This window comes from Peromyscus californicus, unplaced genomic scaffold (assembly GCF_007827085.1).
Source record: "Peromyscus californicus insignis strain IS unplaced genomic scaffold, ASM782708v3 Scaffold_16__1_contigs__length_79575227, whole genome shotgun sequence".
Lineage (NCBI taxonomy): Eukaryota > Metazoa > Chordata > Mammalia > Rodentia > Cricetidae > Peromyscus > Peromyscus californicus.
This window is the reverse complement of record NW_026294458.1, coordinates 42,136,489-42,150,441: the sequence shown is the minus strand read 5'-3', so window position 1 is coordinate 42,150,441 and position 13,953 is coordinate 42,136,489. Positions and strand designations below refer to the sequence as shown.

At 36.2% G+C, this 13,953-nt stretch overlaps 1 protein-coding gene across 1 annotated transcript; it reads left to right on the top strand.

Moving 5' to 3' along the window:
* Nucleotides 1–5,221: 5,221 nt before the first annotated feature.
* On the top strand, nucleotides 5,222–6,139 carry LOC128111553 (olfactory receptor 5AC1-like). The gene has a single exon (XM_052739806.1). The coding sequence runs from the start codon at nucleotides 5,222–5,224 to the stop codon at nucleotides 6,137–6,139; it is 918 nt and encodes a 305-aa protein (XP_052595766.1).
* Nucleotides 6,140–13,953: the final 7,814 nt, after the last annotated feature.

The following is a 13,953-nucleotide window of genomic DNA, read 5'->3' as shown; positions in this document are numbered from 1 at the left end:
TGGAGTCAGAGGATTCACCAGTTAGACACAGAAAGAGTTATTTCTGTTATACTGTATGTATGTTTCTACTCTTGTTTGGAGTATCGTGTTTATTTTATGTAGCTCATTTAAAAATGTAATGTATAATTAAAATACAGATTAATAGTCATCTTTAATAGTCAAATTTATATTCATGTTAGGTATGTTTTCAAGGTCAACACAAATACATTTAGATGTGTATATGATCTTCAAACACTTTAAAGACCTTCAGAATATGGCATTTAGTATGTTTAATAACATAAGTCTTTTCATGACAGTGAGACATGTCTGCTCCTGGAAACACCAATTTACTTCAAAGGACGATGATGGGCATCGAAGAACCTCTGTATGGAGTTTGCTTCCTTTATGGCAAAAGCTAGCCATTTGGACACAGAACTGCTCTTGCCTCAATTGTTGACAATATACTGTTCAAACTGGACCAGCAGGATGGAAGAAAGGTGACTGCCAAACTTTGCTAAGACAAGGTAGGATAGTCCTTCAGAATTTCTTGCTATCAGGAAAGTCTGTCAGAAATGCTAGGCCTATAGGCCAGAGTTGGATGCCTCAACACTGCAGAGCAATTTTGGGTGACTGTCCAGACAGCCTGATGTCCCTGTCATTAAGTAACATTTCATCTTTCTGGGGTCTTTGATGCAGTTAAAGACTAAACAGCTAAATTTATAGTTTTCCTTACTTATGATAGAAAGCAAACTAGGTATAAAACTTTGGACTCACAAAGACAGGGTAGATAAATATTTTCTCTGAGTTTGCAAAGTGCAAATGGATTGGATATTGAAACTGTGATTCTTACTTGCTAACTGTTTTTGTTGTGTATAATTTTACTATGTTAAAATTAAAACCTTCCTTTTTAATTAGACAAAAAGGGGAATGCTGTGGGACAATTATTGTGCACTGTAAATATGTATTTCTCTCATTGTTAATAAAAAGCTGATTGGCTGGTGTCCAGGCTGGAAGCACAGGCAGGGCAACCAAACTAAGGACGCTGGGATGGAGAAGGGCTGAGTCAGAGAAGTCTGCAGCCAGATGCAGAATGAGTCAGACACACAAAATGGGCTAGAGGTAAAATCCACAAGCCTTGGGGCAGCATATAGATTAATAAAATGAGTTAAGTTGTAAGAGCTAGTTAGTAACAAGCATGAGCTATTGGCCGAGTGTTTGCACTTAATGTTAAGTCTCTGAATGGTTATTTGGGACTCAACAGTCAGGACAGGAAAACTCTGACTACAGGAGCAGAGTAGAACGTGCCTTGGGGCTTAGGGTCTGGAGGTTGGGGCAGTTCAGCTGGGAGGCCAGTCATTTACGTGTTCTCCCAACTGTTGTGGGTTGTGCCTGTCTTGTATGTGTGTTTTAAGGGCCAACCATTTGGCACTAAGCAACCAATTGGTGTGCTCTTCACTGGGGAAGACCATATCTTCTGCTCTCCACTCTCCTCAGTAGCCTACACTTTTTTGTGTAGGGCTGAGGTCTCATGGGCTTTTCTGCATCCTGCTTGGCATATTCATTAGTGTCATTCTTACTCAGCTCACGTTTAGCTGACAATGTTGGGGAGAATACATGGATATTGCTTCTGATATTGCTAGGAGACACAGCCTCACAGCAAACGCCCTGATCTTCTCTGTTCTTAGAAATATCTGCCATTTCTCCTGTAATGTTCCCTGTGCCTTAGGTGCAGGAATGTTTTCAAAAACCTTTTATGATGAGGAACAATAAGCCAATGAATTTTCAAATTAAGAGATTAGAAAACATTTCATTTATTTTGTTATGAAAGTACATTCACATAATTTTGTTTTTTACCAGTATATAATAATACTATGCACACAAATGGAAAGGTGTGAATGGGTAGAAGGAGTGAGATGTATTCATGAAAATGCTATCACTACTCACCTGTAATCAGTGTGACTGAAACAATTTGTTATCTGTATGTTTTCACATTATTTTCATTTCCTGTAACATTTTTCTGATATTGGATTAAAGCAAGCCACAATAAATTTGTTGATTTTATATGTGAGAAATGCATTCATACTGGAAATATCATATGATTCAATAAAATTTATTCTCAGTGGAAGAAGGTATGAAAGAATTTATTTCACCATTGATTGAATCTGAATTAGGAAATGCTAGTTTAATATGAAAATGCTCTCAGAACACTTGAGAATTATCATAAAGGTGAATAATACCCATACTGATATATATGTGTTAATAAAATGTTTTCCTAAACATTTTAATAAGATTATTGATTAAAGATTGATAAAGATGGTAAGTCCATTGCATCTAAAATATTTAAAGAGTATCAGTGGAGCAAATACTTTTATTTATAACTGACCTTTAATATTTGGGTTTTAGAAAGTGAGCAAGCCTGTGTAAGACCAGTTACAAGAGGTTTGTTAGTAATAATTAGTTGAATAATAAGCAATGCCCAGCAGATTGGTTTTATTCTATAGGGAGCTTTTGGTAGCATTCAGGGAGTTTTAGTATTGAATTTAAAAACAGGATTGAAGATGACAAGAAATAAATGTCCCTTACAATCCACTTTTGTTAAAGAAAAGGGACATGAGAAGGACAGTTGTCACTGACACTCTTGTTCCTGAAGCTTGAGTATCTTCATGGAGAAAAAACCTTCGTGGCATCCATGCCTGCAACTATTTTCATAGAAATTTGGTGAGAAAAATTATTTTATTTTTGTCTTTAATAGTTCACCATTTTATTAGAAGAAGTTTATCATAATGTGTGAATATCTCCATAGAAATAATTTGTAAACATCTTAAAGGAAATTTTCTAACAAATGTGACATACAGCAGTCCTAAAAAGCTAAATGAAATATTTTGTGATTTTGTTCACTTTCTCTAAATCCCTGCTGACTCACAACTATGGTTTTATATACCAAAGAATTTTACTTAAGCATGTGACTTTGTAAGAGTCCATGTGGTCAACTGCTATGCTTTGATTCTTATTAAATAAAATTACTCGTTCTGACTTTTACTTTGGAAATTTCCATAGTCAAGATGAATTTCTGGTTCCTGGAGTCACAGGACTGTGTGGCTTCTCATGGAATCTATGCCTCCTTCCTCACGGGGTTATTGGATTCTTTGGGAATTCTGGGAATATGAAGAAAGGAAGAGCCCCACAGCTACAGCATCTGTTTCATGTTAAATGCTTGGAAAATATAAAACAAAGCTCATCTTATGCTTTTTGAGATTTGACAGTAGAACATTCAATAAATTTCACAAGCATACTTGCTTACTATTGTGTTTCAGCAGCCAATTAAACTCTATGCACATTTTTTCCTTCATATTTTCAGTAAATATGGAGGTGAACAAATTCCACAGAATAATTTTACTATTTAGCTGGAACAACTGGCAAAATGTCTCCTGTGCAACTTTCTGTACAAATTCAGTTCTACATATTTTTATTTCCTCAAGATTATTTCTTGTCTATTCCTTTAAAAAGATCTCTTTTCCCACTCATTTAAAAAATAGATGATTTGAGAAAAACAGTTTCTTCAAATCAAAGATTTGGGAATGTAAATGTTAGCTAATTGTGTTTGAGTACTAAGATTCAAAAAGTAAAAGTTCATGTTGATAGGAAACTCATTGGGCTGAACTTGTCTTGATAGTTCATGGTTATTCTATCCATTGGAAAATTAGACACTGAAACCTGACATTCTAGTGATCAGTTCCAATTTTAGGTCAACAATACATCAATGTGAATACATAATCCATCTATTGCCCCAAATTGTGCATATTTATCTTTACAGAAACATAGTAAAGTGGTACCAACTTGAATGCTCTCCCTGCTGTATTCTAGGATCTGGCACCACTGTCCTGACTGATTACACTTGTGGGAACACGTGGCTTGATGAAATATTATGCCTTATGTGTTATTTCTGTGGTCACTGTAAATCAGGCAGTTTCATGTCTTACCTACTTAATTCCATAGTGTTTATTGCTTATGCTGAATGCAGATTTTGGAGACATTGACAACTCATTCTATGGTAATATGTTCTATAATGTTAAACAGCACCTTTAATTTCACAATCTCCATCATGGAAATTAAAGGCTCAGGAAATATTGTGACATTGTTAAAATCTCTGAAACTATGGACAATTCAAATATCAAAAGACATTCTCAATTTATGGGACAAATTTCAACAGAGACATGTTAAATTTTATTCATCAAATCTATCATCAATATGTAAAAAGTTGTAAAAAGTTGTGTACACTCATTTGTATATGGGCTTTAACTTGAAATGAAAGGGATTTTAACATCGTAGATTAACATATGAGTAACAGGTTCTTTGTTATAATCTACAAATTGTAATATTTTAATTCTGCTGTCTTTAATCCCATGAGGAAATGAACAAAAGCTTCTTTACATATATTTTGCTCAAAAAACATTAAATTTTGTATTCAAAATTTGTGGTTGTTCTTATAAATATATAATCAGGTAGGATATATGAAGAGGATAGAAGGGCAAAAATATTATAAATTACCATCTTATTACTTGACCTGTTTATGTCTTAGAATGATAGACACACAGATACAGCCAATACCAGAAGCACAGTACACTCTCCTCCCACATAAGAATAACTGAAAGATGTATATGAAATGACAGTAGGATGATGCCATTTGAGAAGGTGATGGGAACCATCAGAGAAGGGAGAGAAAACTGGAGAGGGTCAGCATGTTCAAAATCCATTGTAAACCAGAGTGAAAGTGCCATTATGTAAAGCAGTACTTCATATAGCGAGACTTCTCAATTTGAGCTTGTATTGAAAATATTTATAAAGTGCATTTTGAATTTTCATCATTCTAATTTTTGTATAAAAGTTATAGATTACAAATATATTTAAATTAAACATGATCTTAGCATGTATTAAATTGAAAGTAATTTATAATTATTTAGGGCAATGTGTATAATGCCAGGTAAATCAATGTCTGTGATTGTACTTTCTCAGTTACTTTTCAGATAATTGCATGTTTAAAATGTATACATCAAAATTCTTCGGCAAATGTTTTCTATTTCAGGGAGGCTTCAGAAGCAGAAACAGTACACTGTGTTCCTGTTTATTAAGGAGATTTTGGCATGTACTAGTGTGAACTATAATATGGTCCTATTCTTATTGAGTGTTGGCCATGTTTTCTTTGTCTCCTCCCTCCTTGCAGTGAGCAGCCTGAGGAAATGTGATGGAAGGAAACAGGACCCTGCTGACTGAGTTTGTTCTCAGAGGAATAACAGATCGTCCAGAGCTGCAAGTCCCCCTCTTCCTGGTGTTCTTCTTCATCTATGTCACCACCATGGTGGGCAACCTTGGCTTAATCTTTCTCATCTGGAAGGATCCCCATCTTCACACTCCCATGTACCTTTTCCTTGGAAATTTAGCCTTTGCTGATGGCTGTATTTCAACCACAGTGACCCCAAAAATGCTTATGACATTTTTAAATAAAAATGACATGATATCCCTGGGTGAATGTTTTGCCCAATATTACTTTTTTTGTATCAGTGCAACTGCTGAAATTTTCCTCCTGGTAGCGATGGCCTATGACCGCTATGTGGCCATATGCAACCCTCTGCACTATGCAGTTGTGATGTCCAAAAGACTCTGCACTGTGTTAATAAGTATGTCATATATAATTGGTTTCATAAACTGTGGACTTAACGTTGGGTTATTATTCAGATTAACTTTCTGTAAGTCCAATGTAATTGACCATTTCTACTGTGAAATCTTGCCACTTTATACAATCTCTTGCACTGATCCATCTCTTAATGCATTGATCGTTTTTATTTGTGCTTCTTCCATACAAATCAGTACCTCTGTGACCATTGTAGTCTCTTATGCTCGTGTCCTATTTGCTGTCATTAACATGAAGTCTAAGAAGGGCAGAAAGAAAGCCTTCTTCACCTGTAGTGCCCACCTGCTGTCTGTCTCTTTGTTCTATGGCACTCTCCTCTTCATGTATATGAGTCCTGGGTCTGCACCAGGTAAAAACCAGGATAAAATATATTCACTGTTTTACACAGTTGTGATTCCTTTGCTAAACCCCTTTATTTACAGCTTAAGAAACAAGGAAGTTTTGGGTGCTCTGAAAAAAGTCATAAAATGATAATCATTATAAATTTCAAAGCTTGTTTTACTACCTATTTCTCTCTTTTGCAATGCATGATAAAATTTGATCCTGGTTTTGCACATAATTGAAATTTTACCAACTGTTACATAAAAAATAAAAATTTAGATTGTTAATGGCTGTCCTAGGAATGATTATAAAATAGGTAAAAAAGGTCTTTAAAAGTTAATCCCTGTTATTTGTTGCATTGAAAGTCATACTCACTGTGAAAGTTATTTCATTAATTTTATCTTTAGGTTGACAAACTTTGGCTTTTAAGATTCATACTAAATATCGTTGAGTTTATTTTTAAATTTGAATGCAACCGGAGGCTTTCCAAGTGATTTGTTTAAAAGCTATTTTCCCCTTTAAAACAATTCTTGAGGAATGTATATTCAAATCATTTAAATATCTGTAATTATGTTACCAGTACATAGGTAAATAATATTTATGCAACGTGTGACAAGGAATAACACCCAAGCAATTAAGTGGGGGTATTTCTTGAGATTTAAGAAAATCTGAAAGAGATAAATATTTACTTTACATACACTGAAAGTTCTCATGGTTAAAGTATTGAAAATCACAATAAGCATTTTTTCATGGGACATAAAACAATTTTAAATTCCTACAAATTGTCTCTTTTTGCTGCCTGTGCCTATCTTTTGTTTTCACATATTTCTTTGGCTCTGAATCAGACATCTGGGTGCACCTTCTAGCCAAAATCCTCAAAGCATCTCATTAGGAGTAAGGTAAACAGATGCACTATGCTTCATGTCTTAAGCCACATAGAAGTCAACAGCATCATTAAGGAATATTCTTGCCACGACTGTTTATAATCCCTCTGGGTGTTGAAACAACATGAAAAAGCGAGATAAAAGTTGAACAGTATCAGTTTTAAACACCACAATGTAGAATATTTGAAAACATGACTATACTTGTTTACAAAAACTTTGAACTGAAAAGGAACAAAATTGTTACAGTGAATGTGAAAAGGCCCCATTGGTTCTCATGTTGGATACTTAGAATCCATTTGGTGTCACTGATTGGGAAGGTTATGGAATTCTTAGGAGGTGCATCCCTGCTGAAGGAGGTGGGTCAGGACAAGCAGGCCTTGAGTTTGTTCTACAGCCCCTTCCACTTCTTACTTTGCTCTGCTTCCTGAGTGTGTATACAATGTACCCACTGTTTTAAGCTCAGCCACAGGGATTGCATTCTCCATGAAATGCAAACCTTAATCTATGCTTTGCCTTTTACACAAAGCAGCTCAGACAGAAGATTGGCACTAGGCAGTATTATTACTGTGATTGTCCTGACCTTGTGGTTCTTAGGCTTTGGGAAGTCCTTTGCAGCAGGAGCATGGAATAGTTTGAAACTTTGGAGAAGAAAAGCCCTCCACCGCTACAAGCAGAGCTTAATAGGCGATTCTAATGGGAATTTGAAATATCAGGAGGTAGTGAAAAGATACTGGACTTTTAAGCCTGCCTCATGATGTTACAGATGGGAGTAAGGATGACCTAGAGGACAGGTATACTGTGGCAAAGAATCTTGTGGTACCTTGACAAACTGGATTGAAACTGAATTGAAAGGTACTGCCTAATATGTTCCATAGTAGAAATTTTAAGTGAGGACAATGTTCAAGTTGTGTTGTGGTTATTTATCACTGTTCTCACTAAGATCTACAGTTAGAGGGGGCACAGGGGAGGTGGAGAGAGAGTAACAATCAGTAAAAAGAGATATAAAAATATGACTATGGTAAGGAAAGTGTGCTAATAAGATCGAACTTTTAAGCAGAAGGGGTGTGTATGTAGCATTTGTATTTGATAAAGGAGTTAGTTCTATTAAAGTGAAACCTGGTCCTCTGTACTGGGACAATAAGAAAGGTGCCTTAAGGGGGAGAAAAAACCCCACCCATCAAAGACTACTTTTATGAAAATACAAATATGTATGAATTCAGAGAGCCTATCCTCACAACGAAGAAATAGTTTCTTGATCCTGGTAAGCAACTGCCTAGCAGAGTGCTTCCTCAGCATCTAAGAAGCTAATACAATTGTCATGCAAAGGGTGCAGAATACATCTAATGCTGGTAGCAGGACTTGCCGGCATCATCCTTGTGGTACTACCATTGATGGAATGAAAGTTGCAAAACTGAGGGGGTGGATCATGGCAAGCATCTCTGTCCAGACAATGTGTGGCAGGTTCAGAATCCATACAAAGAGGTTCTGAGAGCTCTTGGTATGAAACTATGAAGGCAAAGCGATTGATACTCCAGTGAGTAGGAGGTGTCAGTACCATGGGACATCTGCTGAGGACAGCTGCACACATGGAATCAAGTTGGCAAAGCACAGTGAGTGTGTGTGCCACCGGCAGCAGAGTTGCAGAGAGAAGGCTTTCAAGCCCTTTGCAGCTGACATGACTCCTTTCCAGGTCTCATGGGCTTCACATGGATCTGCAGGATTTGGTGTTAGCCCTGTTGGCTATTGCTCTTGCTTTGGTCCAATGTGTCATCTTGCTCCTTTTCTTCTCTTTGGAATGAGAATGATTACTCTGTGTCACTGCATGATAGAAGTAGATAATTTTTAAAAATTTTATTTATTGGGGCAGGGTCATGATTAAGAAGTGACTTTTTGTCCTTCATTAGTTAAGAATCTACATTGAGATTTTGGACTTTTGGCCAGTACTGGGACTGATTAAGATGAGACTTTTAAAGTTATGCAAAATACTCTTTTTGTCAAGTGGGGACCATCAGCAGCAAATGGGGACCAGGGCTGGAATGCTTTGGTTTGAATGGGAAATGTTCACTATGGGGTCGTGTGTTTGAATCTTTGTTCCCAGCTGTTGTTTTTGGAAAGCTCATGGAACTTTTAGGATGTGCAGACTTTGCTGGAAGAAATTGATCACTGGCAATAGACTTTTGGGCCTTTCAAGGCCTGCCCTACTCTCTGTTACTGCTCTGTTTCCTGACTGTGGGTCCAAAGTGCCAGCTGCTTCAAACTCGTTTGCTTTGACCTTCCTGCCAAGAAGGACTATATCACTATGGAACTGTGAACCCAAAACTATCCTTTCTCTCTGAAACTGATGGTCTAGGGTATTCTGTTACACATCAGGAACATAATGAAGGTACTATCCATGAAAAAAGGAGATTCTTGAAAAAGAAAGACTCAAATGCAACCTTATAGATGGTAATTTGTAAACACTGGAGATGGCATAGTGTTAACTTGGTCAGCTCTCAAAGTTGTATTGAATAAGGAAGAAAGTATCTGTTGCAGTCGGAGGCATTTAGCTGTGAAATGTTACAACTATCATTAAAAATGAAAATTATCTCTTCTGACTTACCCCAGTAATCAGATCAGTGAGTACCTTAACCATCACCATAGAGCCTTCATCCATTAACTGATGGAAGCAGATACATAGATTCACAGCTAAGCTCCAGGAGTTCAGTCGAAGAGAGAGAAGAGAGATTCTATGAGCAAGGGGCATCAAGATCATGATGGGGAAATCTACAGATACAACCAAATGAAGCTAGTGGGAACTCATGAACTTTAGACCAACAACTGTGGAACCTTTATGGGACTAGACTAGGCCCTCTGCAAAAGTGAGACAGTTGTGTAGCTTGATGTGCTTAAGGGGCCCCTGGCAATAGGATCAAGATCCATCCCTGGTGCATGAACAGGCTTTTTGGAGCCCACTACCTGTGGTGGGACACCTTGCACAGCCTTGATGCAGGGGGAGAGGCTTGGACCTGCCTTTAATGGTTGTACCAGGCTCTGATGGCTCCCCATGGGAGACCTTGCCTTGTTGGAGGAGGGAATGGGGGGATGGGATGGGGGGAAGGTGGGAGGGGAGGGAGGAGGGAGGAGAGGGGAATCTGTGATTGGTTTGTATAATGAATAAAAAAATTCCTTAATAAAAAATGCAAAAAAGAAAATAATGTCTTTAAAATCAAGTACCCCAATGCTATTTTCCCTTCATTTACTCCATCTAAATGATTGTCTGTTCTCCATCTCTATGTCAACTTAAAGGTAGCGTAAAATTGTTTTGTATAGAATTAAATTAAATTTCCAATGAACAGCACACATCTCATTTTTTTGACTCCCCAAAAGAGGAGCCTTGCAAAAGAAATGGGCAGCATTATCTATGAATAAGTAAAACAACCACCATGACAGTTCAAGTCACCATTACATGTGTCTTTATCATTTGTCACCAGTGACGAGCTTCCTTTTCATTTTCCTATTTGACCCTAAATAGGAAACCTACGATGTAGGACGTTGAGCTTTATTAGTAGCTTTATATTGCAAGTGAGGAAATTAAGATTAAGAATATTTATTTGGTCAACATCTTAGAGGCAAAATCTCCATGTCTGTATGTTCCAAACAGGATAGAACCAGCTCCAAAAATAACAAGTAGACATATAATAGTGCTCTGAGATGTCTGCACTGCCGTGTACACTTTCACATTGCCCAGTGTATTAAAGTGCCCTATGTGGGGCACTATGGGAGGATTGACAATATAAATGAGGTGAGCATACAAAAAGAATATTGTTCAAAAGATGGAAATTCTGTCATTTGAAAAACCATGCATGAATCTGGAAGGTATGCCAAATTAAATCACACATCCCAGAAGGCCCAGTACTTCTTAATCTCACTTAAATGCAGATTTGAAATAAATGAGACACACAGAAGAATAAACATGTAGTTATCAGAGCCTGGAGAGCTGACAGACAGTGAAAGTGGATGTTAAGGGAGAAGGATTCAGTGAGAGAAGAAGACATTTTGGGGCATCTTCACAGCATGGTGACAATGGCTCATCATGAAGAACTTCATGCATATACCAAAACATCATTTGTACTCAGAAATAGATGCAACCATAATGTCCCAGTTTTCAATAAAGTTAAAGGTGACTTACAACTCTTTGTAAAATGTTATAGCTTTTCCAAATACATGTGCGTCAGGAAAATATTGTGCTATGTTTATATAGATATAGATATGTTATTGTGTGCATACATATAATTATGGTTATTTTTGGCTTTCACAAAAAAGCAACATGTGTTGTTTCAGGATATGAAATATAAATGATAACAGCATACCCATAGAATAATTGCAAAACTGTAAGACAACATCCTTAACAATATCAATATATTTGGATGCAATGTTTTTCAATTTTAGAACTTTAAGATTAGATATAGTCATAGAACTTTTTTGAGACTATATCTTAATTACAGTATTTTCTCTTTCCTTTGCTCCCTCCAAACACTCCCATATACCCCTTTCTACTCTTCTTCAAATTCATGATCTCTTTTTTCAAAATTACTATTGCATAATACATATATATATATATATATATATATATATACATATTATAATTGTTATAGCATACAGAACTGTTCAGTTGTATAATTGTTGGGATAATCTTTTTGTACGTTTTGTGAAAATGTGTCTCTGTCCTTCCTCACCTGCCTAGGCACTTTCTGATTAGTTTAATAAAGAGCTGAAGGGTCAATAGCTAGGCAGAAAGAGGATGTGTGGGAATTCTGGGAACAGACAGGAACTCTTGGAAAGAATCCAAGGCACAGGAGATTCACTAGCTAGATGGAGAGTATGGTACAGAGGAGAGGCTATATAAATGAATTCATTTAAGTTTTAAGAGCTAGTTGGGAGCAAACCTAAGGTAAGGCTAAGCTTCATAATTAATAAGAAGTCTCCATGTCATGATTCAGGAACTGGCAGTCCAAAGAAAGACATGGTACATATAATTTTTATTTTATGTATGTTTTCAGGGCTGACCATTTGGCACTATACAATCAATTGGTGTGCCCTTCTTGGTGAAGATCACAGTTCCTGCTCTCAGTTCTGCACAGTAGACTATATTTCTTTATATAGGGCTGAGGTCTCATGGGCTTTTCTGCATGTTGTTAGGCACGTTCATTGGTGTCATTCTAACTCAACTCACATTTGCCAGCAATGTAGGTGAAAATTTATGGGCATTTCTTCTGATGATTCAACCTCACAGCAAAGCCACCAATCCTCTGCTCTTACACAATATCTGTCCCTTCCCCTAAAATGTTCCCTGAGCCTTAGGTATGGGAATATTTTCACAAAACTTTTATAATGAGGAAAAATAAGCCCATGAATTTTCAAGTTAAGAGATTAGAAAACATATCACTTATTTTTTAAGAAAGTATATGTACATTTACATCATTTTGATTTTAACAGTATTTATGAATAGTATATACACAAATGGAAAGACATGGATAGGTAGAAAGAGGGAGATGTATGCATGAAAATGCTACCAGTATTCACCAGTAATCATTGTGACTGAAGAAATTTGTTCTCTTTATGTTTATGTATTTTCATTGCTTTAAACATCTTTCTGATATTAAATTTCAGAAGTCACATTAAATTCGTTGATTTTATATGTGAGTAATGTATTCATATTGGAAATATCATGTTTCAACAAAATGTATTCTCAGTGGAAGAAGGGTGTGAAACAATCTCTTCCACCATCGATTGAATTTGAATTAGTAAATGTTTTAATATGAAAATGCTATGAGAATACTTGAGGAATTTTCGAAATGGTAAGTAATATTTATACTAATACATAATATGTGTATTGATAAAAATCTTTCCTAAACATTTTAATATGATTATTGATTGAAGACTGATAAAGATGGTAAGTCCATGGCATCTAAAATATTTACAGATTGTCAGTGTAGCAAACACATTTATTTATAACTGGCCTTTAATATTTGGGTTTTAGAAAGCTAGGAGCCAATGTAAGACCAGTTAAAGTAGGTTTGTTAGTAATAATTAGCTGAATAATAAGCAATGCCCAGCAGATTGGCTTTATTCTTTAGGGAGTTTTTGGCAGCATTGAGGGAGTTTTAGTATTGAAGGATATAGAATTTAGGATCGATGATGATAAGAAATAAATATTCCCTAAATCTGCTTTGTTAAAGAGACATGAGAAGGACAGTTGTCACTGACACTCTTGTTCCTGAAGCTTGAGTATCTTCATGGAGATTTAAGCTTCATGGCATCCATGCCTGCAACTATTTTCATAGGAATTTGGTGAGAAAAATTATTTTATTTTCATCTTTAACAGTTCAGCCATTTTATTAGAAGTTTATCATTATGTGTGAATATCTCCATAGAAATAATAATGTGGAAACATCTTTAAAGGAAATTTTCTAACAAATGTGACATATAGCAGTCCTGAAAAGCTAAATGAAATATTTTGTTATTTTGTGCACTTTCTCTAAATCCCAGCTGACTCACAGCTATGTGTTTGTACAACAAAGAGTTGTGCCCAGTGATGTGACTTTGTAAGAGTCCACGTGGAACTGCTATGCTTTGATTCTTATTAAGTAAAATTACCCGTTCTGACGTTTACTTTGGAAATTTCCATAGTCAAGATGAATTTCTTGTTCCTGGAGTCACAGGACTGTGTGGCTTCTTAGGGCATCTATGCCTCCTTCCTCACCTGGTTATTGGATTCCTTGGGAATCCTGAAATATGAAGAAAGAAAGAGTCCACCACAACAACAGCATCTGTTTCATGTTAAATGTTTGGAAAATATAAAGCAAAGTTCATCTTATGCTTTTTGAGATTTGACAGTGGAACATTGAATAAATTTCATAAGCATACGTGCTTCTCTGCTATTGTGTGTTTCTGCAGTCAATAAAACTCCATGCCAATTTTCTCCTTCATATTTCCGGTAAATATGGAGGTGAATAAATTCCACAGAATAGTTTTTCTGGTGGTTGGAACAACTTGCAAAATGTTCCCTGTTCAACTTTCTGTACAATATTTCAGTTCTAC